We start from the raw sequence: 16,993 nt of genomic DNA on the forward strand, positions 1-16,993 counted from the left end.
CCATGACGATCTTCGCAACCTTCTCATGGCGGTACAGGAGTGCCCCGCCAGACCTGCTGAGGCAGCGGAAACGTGCCTTCAGTAGGCCAAAGGCCTGCTCTATCACCACACGGGTACGTGCATGGGCACGGTTGAAGTCCTCCTCATGCTGGTTCTGTGGGTTCCGGACTGGTGTAAGGAGCCACCTCTTCAGGGGATAGCCTGCATCACCTGTAAATGGGCAACAATGTATGTGTCAGGAATTAGATTGCTTTCTGAACATGACGCGCCACCATGCCTTGCATTCAACTGTTACGTTGCACCAAATTTAGTTGTGCTAATGGATTCACACTATGCAACTGGTATATGTTCATGGCTCTCATGTACTGTTTTGCATGCCAAGACACAATGCAGGGGGGGCAATTGCCTTGTGAGTGCCCATCCACTGTGTCCGTTCAGGCCGTTATTTTATGTGACCTGGCACGTGTCCTGTGAGGTCAAAACTCACATGATTGCAACATTGCTGTCTGGCTCATTATGACCCCAGGGAACAATACTGGTGTCAATGGGGACAGTTTGTGGGTCTTGCTGTCTGTGTAGTGGTGCATTGATGTTCCTGTCCGACATGTGCCTCCTTTGTGCGCAGTTATGGGGGACAGCCCTTTCAGTTGATGGTGTTTGGTGACGTGCATGTAGGTGCGTTCTTTTGGAGTCAATGTGGTCACATTTCATACAATGCACTTGCAGATGGTTGTGTCATGGTTGGGGTACACTTTCATTCACATGTTAGGGCTGATTAGATCAGGCATCATGTATACAGTTGTCAGATGACGTGAGTGCTGCCTCAGGGTATGATCTGCCTACTGCTAGTCGCAGCCATGTGACGTATGCATCATTCCCCCCCCCCCTTTCTGCCAGGTGAAATATGCATTGGTACGTCGATCACCTACACACTTGGCATTTCCATGCTCATGACATTAGACTCACTGAGTAGGCAGGATCTTGGGCCTGCATGTCGCTCCATGTAGCGTGGTATTGTAGAGTTCCGAAGGACCATTGAATCATGGGTTGATCCGGGAAATCGGGCACAACAATGTGTGAAGATCCTGTTGGAGTCGCAGACCATTTGCATGTTGATTGAGTGAAATAGTTTACGGTTGCGGTATGGTACCTCAATGGCATGTGGGACCACCAATTCGACATGGGTGCAGTCGATGGCACCAATGCAACCAGGTATGCCAGCTAGTGCATGGAAACCAACTTTGGTGTTGGCAATCTCCTGGGCAGACCGTGGCAATGAGATGTGGTCGCCTGTGTGCTTGAGGAGGGCATCGAGCACTTGGATCAGTGTATGTGAGAATAATGGTTGGGATATGCCATGCAAGTGGCCCACTGTGTGCTGGTAGGTGCCTGTGGCCAGGAAGTGGATCACGGACACTACCTTCAGTAGGGGCGGGATGGCGGTGGGTGTTTCTATCATGCTGACAATGTCGTTGTGTATCATGTGCACAATGTTGGTGATGGTGTCCCGGTCCAGTCGGTACGGGGTGTGGATCTGCTCTGCGGTGAGGTTGAATGGACTGGCTCTGATGCGTGGGATTGGGGGCTGCCTGCGTGGTGCCACTGGCTGTGCTGGTGGGGCTTGCCGGCCCTGCCTTGCCCTCCTTCTCCTCCTGCGTCTCCTCTGTGCAGCCTGTTGTTGTTGTTGCAGTTGTAGCACTCGCATTGCTATCAGGTCCTCCAGCCCCAACATTGCTAGTCCTATTGGTATCATTGTGGAGTGTGACTGGGGCTGGTAGGGGTGGGGTGTTCTCTTTTTGCACTGGGAGAGTCTGTATTGCCTCCACCTGTGCTGATTCTGTGCACCTGTGGCAGCTGGGAACACTGCACATGGCCATTTACGGTTGGTACGCGATGGTGGAATTAGCGCCATGGCTGTAAGGTACTTAACGGCCTTGGCGATGGCGTTAGGGGCATGTCCGCTTGGTTTGTGATCTGCGTAGCTTTGCACCATGCCGGTATTTACGGCATGGTGGGTCGCGCTCGCGCAACCTTGGTGCTGTTTGCGGCACCGTAAACTACGATGTCGCTAATTGCACTTTCGCGGGTCATAATCGGACCTAGCGGAAAACGATGCCGGTATTCATTTACCGGCATCGTTTTCCGCTTACCGCCTGGGTCGTAATGAGGGCCAATTACTATACTAGATAATATATGTACAATAGGTTTCCTAATGCAACAAAAGAATAAAAAAAAGCAGCCACAACCTGTAAAGAGAAGGATGAGTTAACACACTAGGAGCATTAGACAAGTCATTCCCTAACTTTTGAGTCCAGCCCTAAGAAGTGGGGAGCCATGTGCTCAACAGTACAGCTGTGCGTAAAAACGCACGATTACGGAGTTGGAACAAAAAGCGAGTCTTCTTCAGTGGGCTGTAGCAAGTCAGGAAGCAGATTGAGGTGATAAAAAATTGGTTCCCACTATTCGAGTAGTATCTGCCCTTGGCAGCAGAGCAGTTTTCAAAAGGTGAGAATAGCTAGGGAGCGCAGGATAAACCAACCAAAACCGAATAACTTTTTGGGATATCCTGCGTAAAAGAGATCAGTTGTGCTAGGGGGCCACCGGTAAGAGATGCAAGTACTCACCGACCCTCAGCACAGTCTAGACCAAACTTTGCCAGTTTAATCGAGGTCACGAGTAGGTTCGAGTCCTGCAGTTCTGCAGCGCACCGGCTCTCAGTGGCTGGGGCATAGAACGATTGTCTGTGATGGCACAGTTGCCTTTTCTCAGCTTCCAAAGGAGATACAAAGAAAATTCTGGTCTAGCAGGCTTCAAGGCACAGGAGAGCAGAGGTCAGAAAGATACCTACAGCAACCCTCACCAACAGGTGACCCGAGAATCACAGATGTGTGTGGCATTACGCACTCTGCTGATTTAGGACCCAGAGGAGCTAGACCTAAGAAATATGTCGGAAGAGAGCATAGGACCACAAGCAAGCGATGTCCCAAGTCCTGGGTTTCAACTCAAGATGACAGCGGTTCTGTGGGATACCCTGAGGTACAGCTGGACAGATCACAGGATGGCCTAGGAACACTTCCAAAAGGGCTCCTTTAGTGGGTAAGCAGGGAGCACCGAGAGTAGTTGTTCCCACTAGTCCGAAGGGGCGAAGCACCCTGGCAGGCCTTCTTGATCGATGAAGAAAACACAGGTCCGACGGGGAAACAGAGAGCGAAGGGTGCCAAACCTTCCAAAGTGTCTCTGGTGGATTCATGAGTCGATTTCTTCATTGCAGGATACTTGGCTCCTTCTGTAGTTCGGGAAGAACTCGGGTGATCGACCTGGAATGGGTGCAGAGCCTCTTCTCTTATCTAAGATTAGCTGTGCGCCAAAATCGTGAACTTCCAATCGACGATCTACTCTCATGCAGGCATCCCAGTCGTGGACCAATCATGGCCCATGGTGGTCCCAGTCATTAAGGCACTCCAGACATCCTGGCACCAGTAGTGTGGATTGGGACCAGACAGTCCCAACCCGCTTCCTGGGCACACACACATGACATGCAGAAGCCTGCAAAAGAGATTGGTTTTAGCTACTGGCAAAAGTCAGGAAAGGATAGCCAAATGAAAGCAAAATGTTTGGGGGGCTACAAATGGAGGGAAAATGACACATTGATTAAATCTTTCTTTTGACCGACAAAATGATGGCCATGCATTATGCCAACAAGCAAGGGGGAGTAAGGCCCCCGCCACTGTGCAAACTGGCTGGTCAGTTGTGGTAATGGCCAATATTGCATTACGTTCTTCCCTGGCCAACCATCTGGCAGAGACTCAGGGTTCTGAAGGCATCAGGAGGTAGACACAGGAAACTAAGGAAAGTTTGAGCTACAAACCTTTATTAAAATTACAATAAGGTTGGGATAAGGTCATACTTGCCCTATGCTAAGGTGAGATTTCCCTACCTAACTGAAACAAATCGTGTCTGTGCCGCGAAGTCCAAAATAAATGTCTGTCTGTGTCCAAAACCTATACGTGCCCTCACATCTAATTGTTCAAAATGTGTAGGAATGTCAGCATCAATAAAAAGTGGTCTAATAAAAGTTCATAGCTTCTTCCAGCTCTTGGTCGGAAAAGGGTTTTTCCTTTCCTCAGGATTCGAGACAGTTCACTTTCAAACAGGGGTTCTCTTCCCCAAGCTTTCATGTCTCTCACTGTTTTCACAACAACACAATTCCTCAGGATTCTTCCCAGCTTTCAGGCCTCTGTTGTCTTTCACCAATATCATAAAGTTCAGCTGTTTAAGTTGACAATATACTAGCTTTTCTTGACAGTCAACCATAAACTTATAGATGAGTTGAGTGGCTTCTTTTTATTTGTATGTATTCGGTCTAGGTGCAGTTGTCAGGCCACACGGTCCACCCATTACAGGTCATGCAAGCAACACACCTTATCGGCTTCTCTTCCACAGTTACTCTGCCCCTGCCTCAGCTCAACAGTGGTATTTGAACTTATATTCTTGCAGCCTTTTCGAATACTTGTTTTTCTTCCATTCACTTACTGTATTTTCAAATCCTTATAGCTTTGGCACAGTTTCAACTTTCAATTTGTACAGTTCCTCTTTTCCTTAAGGCTCTTGCCAATGCTTGCTTTCTCTCAGATTCTACAATTCAACGTTCCTCATATTCTTTACCAATGCTTGCTTTCTTTAGTTTACATGAATCATAGATCCTTTGTATCAGGGAACGCTTTTCTCTGCTTTCAATTCAAATGGCATTCAATCATTGTTACTTTCCTTTGGTTCGGTATTCAAAACCTCAAATCATTCATATGAAACAGCGTAACAGCAAAATCCCAGTTCACTCTCCTGACGGCAATTTGCACCCAGTACACAGGCTTCTCATTCACTTTAAAGTTCACTGCTTTTCTGGTCTTTCCTTGGCTTTACCAATTTCATGACAGTTTGGTATTCACAAACCCCTTCATTCATTAATTTCAACCTTCACTTTATCGTAGTTATCGTTCATCTGTACTTTATATTTAGACCAGCAATCCCATTGCCTCTGCTGTCCTTCGCTCACTTGCAACCGCTCAGACCTGCATTAATCAGGTGACTCACACCACTGCGTCCTGGAATCATTCAGCCTGACTTGACTCACTGTGTATGCTGTCTCTGTGTGCTCTCCTCCGCTTTGGTCGGCTCTTCATTGCTGTTGCTGCTCCCGGCTCAGCACATCTCTCTTCCAAGGTCTCTGACACCTCAGGCTACCCTGGAGGAAGTCCTCTTCACTCCAGGAGGTCGACAACCCAAACCTGCCACTGGAGACCTTCTGAAAACACCCACCACAATCCACTTATGCTGCAGCAACTCGGCATCACCTGGCCACTTCGGGCATGCGTCTCCCTGCCTTTGCATCCCACTTCTCCATCTGCAAGCATTCCACAGGAGATCTCAGTCCTGATTTCCATCTCTGTCACAACCCTGGAGGATCTTGCAACTCCTTCCTGACCACGGAAGCCAAATGCAGTAGACACCTCCCACCTTGGTTGACACAGGCTCCTGAATAGTATTCACAGGTAACCACGAGGCAGCCAATGGGGGGAAGAGGGTTAGGAAGAAGTTGTGGATAGGTAGGGGGTGTTAGGATAACCAGAAAGAGGGTTTGGGTTTCTTGAATTGGATAGGCACAGGGATTAAGGGGGAAAACATACATGTCATGAAACACATCAAGGTAACTAGCTTTCTTCATTTGTGAGTTACTAGATCACCTGAAAACCTTCCCCTACTACCAGTGCAACATCCTTCTTATTTTAGAACATTGCCTCGTAGGACCCCTATCTCAAACAGTAATTCCCTAAACAAGCGCCTATCATAAGCATATGAGTGTTCAGGGATATCTCCTGAGCAGCAATTGCAACACAACATGAAACGAGACATAAGCAGGAAATTCAATATGGTGCATAACATAAATCAGCAGCACCCCAATTGGTCTCCAGGGTACCCCTTTTCACTGCTGCCAAGCAGTGATGTCTTCTAGTGAGTGCACCTGTGGCAGGTAAGGTGGTAGAACATGCCCCTTACAGACTCGTGACAAGAGCAAGCAGCACAAAACAACATATACCGTCCCTGAAACCGCAAACATTCGTATTCCCTGAATCACCACTCTCAGTGGCTCAAGGATTAGGGTTCATGAAGACTTAGCATTTCGTTCGGAAACACATGTGGCAGCAAACAATATATCGTACTTCCACTCTCCGGGACTTTCACTCATGAGTTTGTAAGAATACAACGTTGTTAAGCAGTAAGCACGTAGCTTCACACACACAATGCACAGCCTCCCCTGTTCCTTCCAACACCACATGTGCACTTAACTGAGGCCTGGTGGGGCTGATGGCACCTCGCCAAGCAATCCACATCCCGCCTTGTGGGGCCGAGCCACATTCACTGTGTCGTGTCCTGAGCGCCCCCTGTGAGGGTCACAGAAAGAGCCATAGCTCCTAGGGCTCCAAACAGGATCTACTCCTCCCTTCTCCTCACCACCGGGTTCTCACCGTCCTGTTCTTCCCCGGCCTGTGCCTGCACGCCAAAAATCACCAACAAGCAGCACAGGCCGGGGAGGAGCTTAAATAGCACGTGACGGCGTGCGCAAGCGCGCACACAAAATGCCCATGTCCTCATGGGAATTGTAGGTTCTGGGCTCTCTTAGCCCACAACCAGGCCAGCCAAGCCCCCAACAAGCCCCTTTTCCTCACAAACTCCTTAGTCCCATCTGAGTGGGCCATTTATACCGTCGCTTTGGCTTCAAGTGCAGGCCATAGTATTCAGCATCAATTACACAACGGTCTTGGTACTCTGCATCCCTCTTCCTCATCCCAGTACCAGTCTGAGTTAATAAAGGATTGATGTATGTTTCTATGTGGTCTCTTCCTCGTCTCAGTACCGTAGTGGTATGTATTGGTAGATGGTTTTCTGACAGAATAGGGAAGGATACCCCATAAAAACATGGGGGACATTTGAGTCCTTATGAAAGGGAAATGGGGGATGACCTGTCCCACCCAAAGGTGCCTCATCCCCACTCCACGACTCTCCTCCTCCCAGGTGATCCTTCCTCGCATATCCACCCCCATGGTCAGGATCTGAATGTGACAACCTTTCCCTGGCCACCTGAAAGGAGGATATATTGGGGAAAGAAGTGAGGATGCCTGTAGATTCCTCACAGGGCACACACTCTTAGCAAAAGTTCCAGACTCCCACACAAGTGGAAATTTAACAGAGAAGTGATGGATGGCAGAAATCCTCAGGACCTACTGTTCTCCTCTAATAGACCTTTTCACAATAGCTCAGAATACGCAATCCCCCTTGCACCTCCTAGGGAGCCATTGGGGATCAGTCCTTGCATGATGCTTTTCTGCTTCACTGGATGGGCCAATTCATTCAATTTCCTGTAAATGAACTCTTGAGCAAGGGAATTCAGAAATGCAAGTGATCAACGAGTTGCAGGATTTGCTGAGAGTCTTCTATGATTTTTGTTTTTCAGAAGATGTCAGAGGTCCCCTCACAGATTCTTCCACAATTGTCAAACCTACTCAGCGAGCAAGAGAGTCAGATCCTTCATCGGTACCCATGATCACTTACCTTATGATATGATATGATATGATAGGTTATTTATAACGCGCTTACTACCCAGAGGTTTCTAAGCGCGGTTCCCGGGATCGAACCTGTCTTGCTCTGTGTCGTCTTGCTTCCAAGGCGAGCACGTTGCCCCAGAGCTATCCTCCCGAGAGCACTCCGATCCCTGATGTCCTAATCTATGAGCAACTCAGACTCTCATGCAGATCATGTCTGTCCTTTTTGTAGCTCATAAATCTTCCACCAGGCAGCAATACTGCAGTAAATGGGTGCGTTTGTGCCATTGGTCTTCACAGAAAGGCTGTTATCCACCTTAGGCTTCCATGTATGATGTTCTCTCATTTATCTAGAGCTTGGCTTGCTCAGGGCTCAAATGGGATCGGTGTCATGCCAACCTTTCAGCAATTGGTGCCTATAGAAACTCTGAGGGCTTGCATTTCTCCATTCAAAATACAGTAGTTAAAAAACACTTCATGGCCTCACTAGGATCTTTTCACTGGCCACACAAGTTAGGCCTTAATTGCATCTCAATTTGGTACTATCATCACTCATGCACAAGCCCTTTGACCCAATGGCATCTGCAGATATGAGTATTGTTTTTCCGAGGGCTGCTTTATTGCTGGATGTTACTTTAGCCAGGTGAGCTGGGGAGCTTCAGGCTCCTAGTTCTAAGGAACCATTTGTCCAGTTCCACAAGGAAAGAATAGTTCCTCATAGGTAGCCATCCTTCCTTCAAAGGATGGTGACAGCATTCTATCTGAATAAGGAGATAAGTGTCACTGTTTTTTCACTGACCCTTTGGGGAATCAGAAAGGACTCCACACGACAAATAGATTAGGTCTTCAAACTCTTTGTCACATACATGATTTCTCCCCTGGATCACAGGGAATAAAGGTCAACATCACCTGATGGGTAACGTTGTGCATTCTAGAATCATATAGTATACAGCATCAACTGCCAACAAAGGGGCACTAAACTCACTTCTCATGGGCTAAGCTAGCTTCAGTCGCATTCCAAACATGTGTTCTTCTAGACTAGAGGATATATGCAGTGCTGCTACTTGGCTACATCAAACATTATTCACAAATTCTTGAGTTTATGCTACGTTTGGCCAGGAGTTCCCGGGGAAGCTCTTTGGTTACACCAGGATGCTCTAGAGATCTTCTGGTCCTCCTCCCCTTTTCTTGTTGCTTAGAACTCCCTTTAAATATGGAGGGAACGGTAAGGGATATAGGTGTAAGTTAAATGTACTCATTGTAGTGACTAGTGTACTTCTAATCCACAATTTTCTCCCATACAGCCCACCATCCATCACTGCTAGTAAGTGTTCTTTGTTATTTTAATGCCTGCTACGAAAGGGACTGTCGGTAGGGAGCCACTGAGCTTGTGCAGTGCGGGGCTGTTGTGTGAGCATTCCCCCACATGTTCCCTCAGCTTTGTTTCAAAAGCTGCTGAGCAGTATCCGCTGGCTCTCTCTCAGTAGGAACGGCATGCATTGAGTATGGAGAAAAGGATTGCACTAGTCACAGTTGGTTTAGCAACTTTAACTATTTGTATTTGATCATAGAGGAATGACATGAACCGCTCAAGTACTGTTTCTGAGGGCCCACATTTTGCAAGGCAACATAGAAGTATGTTGTTCAATACAGTGTCTAAGGTCAATGGATTGATCCAATGGTGCCAGCGCCCCTGAATCATATTGTTCCACTGACTTCGCTTTGATCTAAGGCTGCTATCAGGGCAGATTCAGTCTCTCGGCCTGTTTAAAACCCTCTTGTATAGGGTCAAGACAGTTGTAACTTTCAGTGTAGTGTTGCAGTTACTGAACCACCACTCGTTCCATCAGTTTTGAAAGCAAAGGTAATTTATTTTGAAAGTAGCTGTTACTTGATTGGCTCAGCGTGGTCTGTTATGCTTATTCAACAGAGGGTAAAATCGCTGTAGTTTTCCAAGATATAGAAACAAATCTTTGCTGGTACGAGCAATTAACTACACTGGGGTGAAAACTGACAATAAGGATTTAAATAGTTTTGCAGGTAATTGATCAAGTGGAAAACCTGAATACAACTAAAATAAGCACTAAGCACTTACTAACAAATAGATGCTTCCGAGAGTTAGGTTTGTGCTCAATAAATATTCAATATAAACTAAATAAAATTAATTTCAATAAATTAACTTCCAGTGGAGAGCAATATGTATGAGGGTAACATGTTGATAGCTAGGAGAAGAGGAATCTGGAAATTCATCTGCATATAGAAAATGGTTCCCTTGGAGAGGAATATTTGCCTTCTATTTCCATATATTTCAGTTTACGTTTTGTTGTGAAAAGTTGGCTACGGAATCACAAACTCTTCTACTTGGTGCATGAGGTTTACCTGTAGCTGTAGGGTTCCAAACGTCGTGTAGATGTTTTAATGCACTTTCTGAGAATCCTGGACTTCTTAAAAGTGGTTGGTGTAATATTTAGTTTTTGCAATGGGGACCAATTGTTTTAATGTCCAAGTGATTGTGAAATGTTAACCACCATTTTATGCCCAGAGTTTTCTCTTTAACCTTAGATTTGTGGTGAAAAATAAAGGCGTGTTATGGTCTGATGTTTGTTAGGAATCGTAGATTTTAGTCCATTTTGTGCTAAAAAAGAAGAAAGGTGGCAGCTGTGAATAGTTGATCTATAGAAGATGCACATGCAAATATTAAATGTGTAGGTGGTGCATTTGTATACATGAATCTTAAAACCCAAGAAGCAGGCACCATGACAATTTCCCTCCATTTCTTCCAGATGGGAATTTCGTAGCCATCGGATCTCACGACAACTTCATTTACATTTACACAGTGGGAGAGACCGAGAGGAAGTACAGTCGCTTTGGGAAGTGCTCGGTAAGTGTTCCCTGTAAAGTGAACGTACTACATTACTAAGTATATAGATACTAGGATCCTTCTCCTGGGTATAAGAGACCTGCCATTGTCAGGGGGATCAACAGATGACTCAAATCCAGGTAATTAGAGTCAAAGGGTTTTATTTCAACAACAAAGCAAGCAATTAGAGTTAAGGAAGACACTGAATGGGATTTCCACAGAGCAAAAGAAAGGTTTTTCCTTCTCTCCCTTAAACTCTGCCTTCCTTAGGAAAAAGTTACTCACAGTCTGGTAGGTTTTAAGTACCCTGTACTTCTTTCATGTCTTCTATAGTTTCTTGCTTGACTTGCCTGGATTTCAGGATGCTGTACCTCCCCTTGAAGAAATACAGAAAACACCACCGGGTGCATTGGGTCATCCAAACTGGGACCGGGATTCAGACACTTGAAGATCCTTGTCAGGATCAAAGTGGGGCTGGGGGTTGTCGGGAAAACCCCCTTGCCAACCTTTCAGAGACCTCCATGGGAATTATCCCCTACCAAGCTGGAACCCTCTGAAAAGACTTGTATCTCAAGTAGTCATCCCTTATCTTGTCTTTCTATATGGACACCTCCCTGTCCTTGTTACTGTTACTATCTCTGTTCTTAGCTGTGGCCTTCACCACTGCTTCTGTCTCTCTCTCACCCTCTCTCCCTATCACTCTCTCTCTCCCTTGCATGCACTCTCTTTTACTGTATATCTCCATCTCTCTCTCTCTCTCTCTCTCTCTCTCATTCTCTCTCTCTCTCCCTCTCTCTCTCTCCCTCTCTTTCTCTCTCTCGCTCTCTCCTCCCCCTTTTCTCAATGTTCCACAATGCAAGGTTGTGTTCTTTTCCTCCTTTAACCCCCTCTCTTTTTCTCTAGTATGTTCCTCCTCCCTTCTAGTGGTGTGAAGTCTTTTCTCAATCCATTCATGAATGTGCTTCCACCTTTTCTTTCACCCATTCCACTCCTTCTTTTAATAGCTCTTTTTTACCTTCTCTAACCTTTCCATCTCTCTTGTTTGTTCCTACTCCACCATTCTGCTCCACTCATCCGTGTCTATCTAGAGTTCTTTTCTCCTCTCTATTCTCTACTCCCCTTCATCTGACTGCTGCTTCTCAACTCTGATCTCAACTCCACTCTACTAACAGTCACAATTTCTCCTCCTCCAGGCCGCTCCCCACCAGACTACTACTCTTCACCTCTGCCACCCCTCTCTCCTCCTCTTTCTATTGATGTTTTCCCCTCCTTCTCAATCACCTGTGTTTCGTCTGCTCTACAACTTTCATTGTCACTGCCATGCCACACACAGCCCTGCCACTCTCACTTCCAACTCCTGCCTCCCATACTTCTGCTTTCTTCATGCCCCCTTTTACACACCCGCGGGCCAACACGTGGATTACTCAAGTGTTGAATGATTGCAAGCTGGTTGTTGGTTGTGAGTGGGCACTGTGATTGGCGCTCTCCTGGAGGGACAACAAATCCATCTGCTGTGTCTGATCTGTGAGCCAGTCCCTTGTGGAAACACCGAAAACACCACCCGGTGCATTGGGTGATCTGAACTGGGACCGGGATTCAGACACTTTAAGATCCTTTCAGGATCAAAGTGGGGCTGGGGATTGTCGGGCATACCCCCTTGATATGATATGATATGATAGTTTATTTATATAGCACCTATACAGAATGTGTTTCAAAGCGCTTCAGGGCAAGGAAGGGAACATGGGAAAATACAATGACATTCTTACAGGCCATGAACAGTAAGGATGTGAAATTAACTATCGTACTCGGCCTGATGACATTTCAGATAGTGCAAGAGCTAAAACATAGATAAGGAAGGGAGAGGGAGAGTGGGAAGGAAAAGGAAACAGACAGGCGACTGCCGTACTAGGCCTGACGACATTTCTGGTAGAGCCAGGGAAAACAGAAGGTGAGGGAGAGGGTTGAAGAAAGGGAGGGGAGGAACAAAACAAGCGACTATCATATTAGGCCTGACGACATTTCAGATAGTGCTGGGGGGTGGAGGGGAGGAAAAAAACAGTAAGGGGAGGGAGGAGGAGACAGACGAGGTGCTATCATACTAGGTCCAGGGACAATTCTGATAGAGTAAGTGCATAGAAGAAAGTAAGGGGAGGAGATAGGAAAAGGGAGAAGGGAAAGGAGGAGAGAACAGAGAGTTAGCAGTCAAAAGAGTGGAGAAGCAAGAGGGGAGAGTGAATACAATTGCAGAAGTCAGTAGTAACACATAATGTTGCAAGCCAGGATACAAGATGAAGATGGGAACAGCATGATTCAGGGCCACCATGAGTACAAGATGCAAAAGAAGTTCAGCATGAGAGTTGAGAAAGGGTGACGCACCATGAATTAATGAAGTCCATAAAAGTCAAATCCAGCATTGTCCACAAGACGGTGATGGTGAAACCAGAATGTATCATGACAGACTCCTGCAGAAGTAGGCTTGAGTGGGGTGAGGGGGGAGCAGGGTAGAAGAATCAAGCAAAACAGGCAACACCTGTGTGCGAGAATGGGGGGCACAAGAGAACATCACGGGGGGACCAGAGGGAGTAACACATGTTGGTGCATGCCTACCTGCTGTCTGAGCAGGGGGTCGGGCCCTGGATCCTCCTGGTCCGAACAGGTCCAAACAGGAATTCCCCTTTTCTTCGTCTGCCCTTCGCTTAGGACACCTGGGCGACAGACGCCCTTGATCTAATAGTTAAGAGCAGGAAGGAAGAGGCAGGGCTAAGAAGGTGGGTGGTGCTTGCTAAGTGGTGAAAAAGAGAGGCAAACAGGAAGGCACCAGGTGGGCGGGGCTTGCTAAGTGGTGAAAAAGAGCGGCAAACAGGAAGGCACCAGGTGGGTGGGGCTTGATAAGTGGTGAAAAAGAGCGGCAGGCAGGAAGGCGCCAGGTGGGCGGGGCTTAGGCAAGGTGACCTAGATCCACTTGCACCTGCTCCCCATCTGCAAAGGAAAAGAAGCTGGAGGGCTCCTTGAGTAGGGAAAAGGAGCGGCAAACAGGAAGGCACCAGGTGGGCGGGGCTTGCTAAGTGGTGAAAAAGAGCGATAAACAGGAAGGCACCAGGTGGGCGGGGCTTGGTAAGTGGTAAAAAAGAGCGGCAAACAGGAAGGCACCAGGTGGATGGGGCTTGCTAAGTGGCGAAAAAGAGCGGCAAACAGGAAGGCACCAGGTGGGCGGGGCTTAGGCCAGGTGACCTAGATCCACTTGCACCTGCTCCCCAACCTTTCAGAAACCTCCATGGGAATTATCCCCTACCAAGCTGGAACACTCTGAAAAGACTTGTACCTCAAGTAGTCATCCCTTATCTTGTCTTTCTATATGGACACCTCCCTGTCCATGTTACTATCTGTTCTTAGCTGTGACCTTCATCACTGCCTCTCTCTCTCACCCTCTCTCTCTCCCTTGCACTCTCTTTTACTGTATATTTCCATCTCTCTCTCTCTCCTCCTCCTTTTCTCAATGTTCCACAATGCAAGGCTCTGTTCTTTTCCTCCTCTAACCCCCTCTCTTTTTCTCTGGTACTTTCCTCCTCCCTTCTAATGGTGTGAAGTCTTTTCTCAATCCCTTCATGAATGTGCTGCACCTTTTCTTTCACCTGTTCCACTCCTTCTTTTGATAGCTCTTTTTTACCTTCTCTAGCCTTTCCATCGCTCTTGTTTGTTCCTACTCCACCTCTTTCTGCTCCACTCATCCGTGTCTATCTAGAGTTCTTTTCTCCTCTCTGTTCTCTACTCCCCTTCATCTGACTGCTGCTTCTCAACTCTCATCTCAACTCCACTCTACTAACAGTCACAATTTCTCCTCCTCCAGGCCGCTCCCCACCAGACTACTACTCTTCACCTCTGCCACCCTCTCTCCTCCTCTTTCTATTGATGTTTTCCCCTCCTTCTCAATCACCTGTGTTTCGTCTGCTCTACAACTTTCATTGTCACTGCCGTGCCACACACAGCCCTTCCACTCTCACCTCCAACTCCTGCCTCCCATACTTCTGCTTTCTTCATGCCCCCTTTTACACACCCGCGGGCCAACACGTGGATTACTCAAGTGTTGAATGATTGCAAGCTGGTTATTGGTTGTGAGTGGGCACTGTGATTGGCGCTCTCCTTGAGGGACAACAAATCCATCTGCTGTGTCTGATCTGTGAGCCAGGCCCAATGCAGGTCTGTTGAGCAAGGTTTCATGAAGTCTGGATGCCATCTTAAATTCTGATGGCCCATAGCTGCATTCCCTTGCACCTGGGGCTTTCTTGTCGTAGCTCACTCCTAGATTGGTAAGCCTGTTTTTTTCTGGTCTGTGCAAAGCTTTGTAAACCCTTGTGAAAAACGGCTTGCAAGCAGGCACATGAACAATGCCTGTTGATGTTTGAAATTGTTCAAACTATGCACGTGGGTCTCTGCCAGTGGTTGATCTTCATACAAATAACATCACATTTGTTTTCTTTAAAGACTAGCATGGTCCGTCACCTGAAATCTATGGGCGTCTCTTGATTTAAGGAGACCACTGAACTTCCATAACTTCCACACGAGCCACCCTCCTTTACAAGCCTTAGAGTTCTCCCAGACCTTTGAAAGGGTCAGTTTAGTTGGCACTTATTACTGCTGAATAGGACTCATGAAACAAGGTGTACCTCTTGTGATACCTCGTAGAGGATTTTGCCGAGGTTGGAAGCTAAGTGACATGGATTTATGTGTTTCTTCTTTTTTTGAAATGTAACCCATAGGCCACTCCTCTTTGGACAGTCACATTTCGTGAACTCCTGCTTTTCCTTCTCAGGGATACCAGTCTGGGACAACCTGTAGTTGTCAAGGTCTAGGAAAGGAGTGATAGACGTAAGGCTGGTGATGGACTCGGGAGCTTGGGAATACTCTGTGTGCACCATCATGGAGCATGTGGTGGCAAGCAGCCACCAAGATCTGACATGGGAATTAATGACAGGTCTGATGAATCCTTTTTATGAGGTCCCATAGGGGGTCAGGTTATGGCACCTTGGTCAAATCCATTGACCTCCTTCCACCTTTTTTGCAGAGGTGTTTGTGTGTTTTTTGGCTGTACTGTGACTATATTTTAAAAAAGGCTTCTGCGCAGTGAGTCTTAATATGATGTGAGTGCAGCCAGTGCAGTCTTATCAGATGGTTTCTTCTGCCGGTGTGTTGTGTATAAGCTGTGGCAAGAAGATTATGTGTGACAGTTCGTACCGTTGTTATTTTATATGTATTTAGACAGTGCAACAAACTCCAATGAGGGCATCTTGGTGCTAAAACTGAAAAAGCAGGGGGAAGAAGACTGGAACAAAGAGCATTTAGAAGAAAACGTTTTCAACAACCGACGAAAGGATAGATGATGTTCAATAGCACGAAGAGACAATGGTAATTTATTCCATAGCCGAGCAGCTAAGACGGAAAAAGTACTGCCACAAAGTCCTGTCTGGTTAAACCTGGCGATTGAATCAAGAGAGCCTCAGAGGAGCAAAGAGAACGAGATGGAGTATAAGGGCAACATTTGGCTTGCAAGTATTTGGCCGCCAACCTGATAAAAAAGCATGATGGACAATACAAAGTGCTTTGAATTCCACCCGTTTTATGATGGGGAGCCAATGTAGATGAAGCAGTAGAGGGGAAAGTAAGTGCCAAAAGGAGTAGAAGTGGCAGCTCTTGCTGTAATATCTGGAGTCAGTGCAACAGGTAAGAAGGTTGAGAGAGATAAAGAGAGTTACAATAATCAGGAATACCAGACATAGACGAAGAAACAACCAGATGAACAGGAAGAAAAGGGAGATTTTTTCGCAGTAGCTTGAGTTTAAAATAGCCCTTTTGGCAGACCACACTGACTTGAGCCTCAACAGATAAGGAGGCAGACAATTTAACCCTGAGATATTTCACAATGGCAGCTGGCTTCGGTTCTGCCCACAGAGAAGAGGGCCAAACGTCTGGTGTCTATAGGGATGCCGCCATAGGAGGTACGACCAAAAGGACTTTGGTTTTGTCGCCATTTAGGCGTAACCAATTTTTGCTCATCCATATATTGATTGCATGTAAGCAAGAGCAGCAACGTTCTGCAGCGTCATAATGTAGAAGGTCAAGACGCACAATGATCTCTGTGTCCTCAGCGCACGAGTAACACTAAAACCCAAAAGACTGAAGTAATGAGGCCATAGGCTGGATATAGAAATTAATAATAAAGGAGATAGTGCAGAGCCTTGAGGGAGACCACAGGAAATTGAAGTCGGAACTGATAGGAAAGGTGGTAAAGAAAAAGATGGATTGCGATCAGACAAAAAAGAATGAAACCAAGCAAGGACACTGACAGAAATGCCCACAGAGGATAACAAAGTGAGAATTATTGACTGATCTATGGTGTCGAATGCAGCTGAAAGGTCTAAAAGTATCAGAGCGCCGACACCACCTTGATCAGCTATCAAGGTTAATTCATCAACTGCTTTAACCAGCACTGACTCGGTGTCACTGCCTGGCCGAAACCCCATTTGAAAAGGGTTAAAAA

General features: G+C 46.7%; 1 protein-coding gene across 4 annotated transcripts in view; it reads left to right on the top strand.

The window, feature by feature from the left end:
• Positions 1-16,993, top strand: part of EML3 (EMAP like 3) — a 743,130-nt gene that overhangs the window by 585,376 nt on the left and 140,761 nt on the right. For all 4 annotated transcript variants that reach the window (XM_069645189.1, XM_069645191.1, XM_069645188.1 and 1 more), the window contains one exon: positions 10,382-10,479. In XM_069645189.1, coding sequence (XP_069501290.1) covers positions 10,382-10,479 — 98 coding nt within the window. The remainder of the gene's footprint in view (positions 1-10,381; positions 10,480-16,993) is intronic.

Source organism: Ambystoma mexicanum, chromosome 2p (assembly GCF_040938575.1).
Source record: "Ambystoma mexicanum isolate Mex_15411 chromosome 2p, UKY_AmexF1_1, whole genome shotgun sequence".
NCBI lineage: Eukaryota > Metazoa > Chordata > Amphibia > Caudata > Ambystomatidae > Ambystoma > Ambystoma mexicanum.